At 34.2% G+C, this 4,697-nt stretch overlaps 1 protein-coding gene across 3 annotated transcripts; it reads left to right on the forward strand.

Moving 5' to 3' along the window:
* Positions 1-2,416: 2,416 nt before the first annotated feature.
* LOC107894833 (probable xyloglucan endotransglucosylase/hydrolase protein 33) lies at positions 2,417-4,100 on the forward strand. 3 transcript variants are annotated; one of them, XM_041111361.1, is made up of 5 exons: positions 2,417-2,689; positions 2,794-2,894; positions 3,020-3,225; positions 3,333-3,698; positions 3,958-4,100. In XM_041111361.1, the coding sequence occupies exons 1-5, from the start codon at positions 2,461-2,463 to the stop codon at positions 3,965-3,967; spliced, it is 912 nt and encodes a 303-aa protein (XP_040967295.1). In that variant the 5' UTR covers positions 2,417-2,460; the 3' UTR covers positions 3,968-4,100. The 3 variants fall into 3 exon arrangements, with proteins under 3 accessions (XP_040967295.1, XP_016675520.1, XP_016675519.1); XM_016820031.2 differs by lacking the exon at positions 3,958-4,100 and having other exon boundaries at positions 3,333-3,482; positions 3,570-3,871; XM_016820030.2 differs by lacking the exon at positions 3,958-4,100 and having other exon boundaries at positions 2,418-2,689; positions 3,333-3,871.
* The last annotated feature ends 597 nt before the right edge of the window (positions 4,101-4,697 follow it).

Here is a 4,697-nt window from a genome sequence, read left to right on the forward strand (position 1 = left end):
GCTAGGACACGGTCGTGTGTCTCACATAGAATGCCCATACGGCCTAGGATATGGGCATGTCACTTGGCCGTGTGAGCCACATGGCCTGATCACACGGGTGTGTGTCCCCTGCACTTGATAAAAAATTTGAAATTTCGCGAAAAATTCTTTAAGTTCCCGATTTAGTCCTGACTTGTTTCAAATGCATAAATTGGACCTCGAGGGTCCATCTAAGGGGTAATATGATTAACTATGATTGATTCTTGATATGAATAGTAATTTATATGAATTAATTACATTTATTCTGTAAACTCCGGTAATGCTCTTTAACTCTGTTCCAACGACGGATCTGGGTTAGGAGTGTTACAGGAGTTATGCTCTAATATTGTTCCCTCGAGGCTCAATCTTTGGAAGAGGAATTGTTCTCCAACACCTTTTTGTTTGTTGTGCGAGATGGAGGAGGAGCCTATTGAACACATCTTTTATGGATGCAACTGGGTAAGAAGTAGTTGGTTTGAATGTTGCTTTGATTTTTGAATTTACAAAGAGTATATATATTCATTTGATGCATGATTCACTAAAATTCTGTCAAATGTTGGGGGGTTGAGGGTCTTACCGCTAAGATCGTTTTTATATGTAGGTTTATTTGGAGAAAGAGGTGTGAGGTCATTCTTGGTGGTAAGCAAGTGGATATTAATGATGTCATCTGTATAATAAAATCTGCTATTTAAAAGTATATGGTTGTCAGGAAAGAATGTTCAGTTGAGAGGGATTTAAAGAAGGATGGTGTTCTTGAATAAGTTTGGGGAAGACCACCTGAAGGATGGGTTAGGATTAACTATGGTGGGACATTCGATGTTAAAAATGGTAAAGTTAGTGTAGGTGTAATTTGTAGAGACTATAGAGGAATGGTTCTTGATAGAACAGCTGAGAAAGTGATAGCGGATGAGGCTGAGGTTGTAGAAGCTAGGGCGATCACTAAAGGGATCGAACTTGCTGTTAAAAACAGATAGGAGAATGTGTTTCTGGGGACTGATTCTCTTATTGTCTTCTGTGAAACTAAGAAAAATGATTTTAAGAGAAGGTTGAAGTTGAAACTGATTTTGAAGAGGTTTGATACTTTGAAAAAATAGGTGAACAACTTTTTAATCTAAAGGATTAGAGGGGATATTAACAAAGTTGTGGAATGGGTAGCTAAGCATGCTAAAGTGGAGATGTGTTTTGAGGGTTGGATTCACCACCCACCATCTTCCTTGGTGTTTATCTTGGAAAAGGATGGCCTGTCATCTTTGCCTATCGCCTAATTTCGAACTCGACCTAACATTAGTAAGTTGATTTTATGTCTGCTCTTTTAACTTTGTTAGACTCTTATTTTCCTTTGTTGTTCAGTGATGTTTTTCTTTATTGCTAATACTATGGTGCTTTGTTTGTTCAATCAGTACATGAAAGTGTTTTTCTAGCAAAAAAAAAGAAAAGAGGTTAAACTAAAATTGATATTTCACTTTAAAGACAATAAAAAAAAGTTAAAAAAATAAGACATCATACACAATTTAAATTAAACAATTTAAAAATATTCTTGAGTAAATAATTTATCATTTAAATAATATAATAATTTATATTAACAATTTAAATAATTTTAATCTTTTTAACTATGACGTAATATTTTATAAATATTTTCATAATTATGATATTTAAAAATCTTTCACTCAATTCTTAAATAATATAAAAAGATTAAATGAAAATAAATAATTTAATTTTATAACTAAAATTTTAAACTTTGAAACATCAATTCCGCAAAGCGTAGCATATTACTAATTTAAATAGCATATTACTAATTTAAATAATAAAACTAAATATTATCTACAAGCAAAATAAACTAGTTTACAATTGTTTCAACTGCGGTCCAAAATCCCAGTTGGAGCACAACTGAGAATACGAAAAGGAAAGAGAAAGCTCAAAGAGGCCTACCTCCTTAATAGTTCCCTTCGAATCTAGAACCACTAAAACAGAGACAACCCATTACAGATAAAAGCCCCAGATTTAGACTCTGAAGTGAATTTGTAACATAAAACCCATTGCGGCAATTTTTTTTTTTTAATTCTCAGTTTTCTTTGGATTGAAGCTTGAAGAAAGCCAAGCGTTCTAGTCTGGAAAGGAAATGAAACGAAACGAAAGAGAAGTTGGAAAATAGATGAAAGAGCTTTAGGTTGGGCCCATCTACTTTAGTTAATGTCGAAATCAAATGGTCCCAACTTTTGAGCAATCCCACGAGCTGTGCCTAGCAACACAAAATCAACCCACATGAGTACATGTGTTACTGTCACAGATCCCAGCTACACAGAAAGATACCCAGAAAAGGGGCGCCAGCTAGAAACAACTAAGCGTACATTAGGTTCTTTTCTTTCCCCATATATATATATATATATTAACCAACTCTACATCTCTTTTCCTTCATTATCAATTTAGAATTTAGAGAGAAACATGGCTATATTCCAACATATTATTTTGCTTCTCTGTCTCTCATTGTTTTGCGCGACAAGCTTAGTTTCTTCACACAACAGGCATTACACCACTCCAAGCGTTCCACGTTTAACAGACTTGTTTAGCCATGTCTCAGTAAATAAAAGTTTTTCCAACGTTTTTGGTGGACCAAATATCAAGATTCTCAACAATGGGTCCACGGCCACTTTTGCTCTGGACAGAACCTCAGGTGAACTAATCAACACCCGTTTTGGCTTTTTACAGAAAATCACTTTTCTTAGAAATCTAGTTAGCTCTCAAATCTCAGCTAATCTCTCAATGATCTCCTTTCAGGGTCAGGATTGGCATCTTGGAACAAATATAACTACGGATTCTTCAGTGCAGCAATAAAGTTGCCTGCAGGTCTCACATCTGGAGTGGTGGTAGCCTTCTATGTAAGCTTCTTTCCATCTGCATTTAACAATTTGTATATATATATGTATGTATGTATATATATGAACATTTGTACTTGGTTAAATGGCTCATTTGTGATGAAAGTGGGATATCCGAATATGTGCAGTTGTCTAATGCAGACATGTATCCACACAGTCATGATGAGATTGATATTGAATTGCTTGGAAATGATAAACGAATTGATTGGGTCCTCCAAACAAATGTATACGCAAATGGTGTCAGTACTGGAAGAGAAGAGAAATTTTATTTCTGGTTTAATCCAACACTGCAGCACCATTACTACAGCATTCTTTGGAACAGTCATCATATAGTGTAAGACTATTGAAATCAACTCCATGTTTAATCTCACAAAGAAAGCCTAAATTTTGATCACCTTAATGGAATATTAATGAACTGCCTGCCTTTAAAAAATATTGCAGGTTCCTAGTTGATAATATACCAGTGAGAGAGTTCCCAAACAATGGAAAATTCTCTGCCGCATATCCCTCGAAGCCAATGTCGCTTTACGTCACCATATGGGATGGGTCGCAATGGGCAACTCATGGAGGGAAATACCCTGTGAATTACAAGTATGCTCCATTTGTAACTTCTTTGACTGACGTGGAAATGGTTGGGTGTATGGTAAATCCTAAGCAGCCTAATTCATCTTGTTCCAGTGCCAGCGTGTCAAGTATCGACCCTGTCGAAGGACCTGACTTTATTAAGCTATCGAATCAACAGATGTCCGCCATGGTTTGGGCTAGAAGGAAGCTCATGTTTTACTCATACTGCAAAGATACATCAAGGTTTAAAGTCTTACTTCCAGAATGCAAGTAAATTGTACTATGATTATTTAATAGTCACATATATATACATTCTTTTTTTTCCTATTCTAAAGATTATTTTCCCATCAAGGAGCAATAATGATATGTTCCCATTTGTTATTAGAAAGAAATCATAAAGCATTATAGTTTATACTCCCGTATCTATGCTTTTATATTGCCGCTTTTTCATAATTACTCGCATTCGAGAGTTAATGAGATTAACAAATTACTATGTGATTAGTTCAATCTAGGTCAATATTATCTCTGAGGGAAGACACGAACACCAAGGATCTCCCCTGCCTTTTGGGACCGGAGAGAGTACAATTTAAAGGGTAAAATTACACCACAATGAATTACAGGTTATTTTCTTTTTTTTCACCCAATAATGAATTTTTTTTTAAATTAGTCACCAATTATACAAATTTAGCTCTCAACTTTTATTTATTGTATCGATTTAGTCATAATTTGAAAAAATTAACTCTCAAAATTTACAAATAGTCTCAATTTAATCTTAATTCTAATTTTTTTAAAATATATAAAAATACATAAATATTCTAAAAAATATAACAATAAATTTACATTTTATATTAATACTAATATTGAATAATAATATTATTTAATATTAAATAAAAAACTCCCCTCTCCCCCACCCTTCTCCCTCTCTTTCTCGCCACCGTCCCTCTCCATCTCTACTACATCAAGCCAAATTTGTCCACCTGTTTGTTTTCACTTAATTGGCAACCTTGACTGCTTTGGATTTCATACAGAACAAGTGCTTCCTTAATCGACTTGGTCTCCTCCAAAAACCCTAATTTTAATTTTGTTTCTTAGAATACGCCACAAAAGCCCTAAACTCTTTTTCTTTTTCATTCTTTTAACCAAAAATCTAATTTGTTTTGTTTTGTTTTTGTTTAGATCTCAATTCAATATCTACTTTTCTTCCAGGAATGGTTCAAATCATCTTAATATACTTGATTCTTC

Source organism: Gossypium hirsutum, chromosome A01 (assembly GCF_007990345.1).
Source record: "Gossypium hirsutum isolate 1008001.06 chromosome A01, Gossypium_hirsutum_v2.1, whole genome shotgun sequence".
NCBI classification, from domain to species: domain Eukaryota; kingdom Viridiplantae; phylum Streptophyta; class Magnoliopsida; order Malvales; family Malvaceae; genus Gossypium; species Gossypium hirsutum.

Coding starts and splice junctions, on each gene's coding strand:
- LOC107894833 (XM_016820030.2), top strand. CDS start 2,461: ATGGCTATATTCCAACATATTATTTTGCTTCTCTGTCTCTCATTGTTT. Junction 2,690..2,793: donor TGCTCTGGACAGAACCTCAG/GTGAACTAATCA, acceptor ATCTCCTTTCAG/GGTCAGGATTGGCATCTTGG. Junction 2,895..3,019: donor GAGTGGTGGTAGCCTTCTAT/GTAAGCTTCTTT, acceptor GAATATGTGCAG/TTGTCTAATGCAGACATGTA.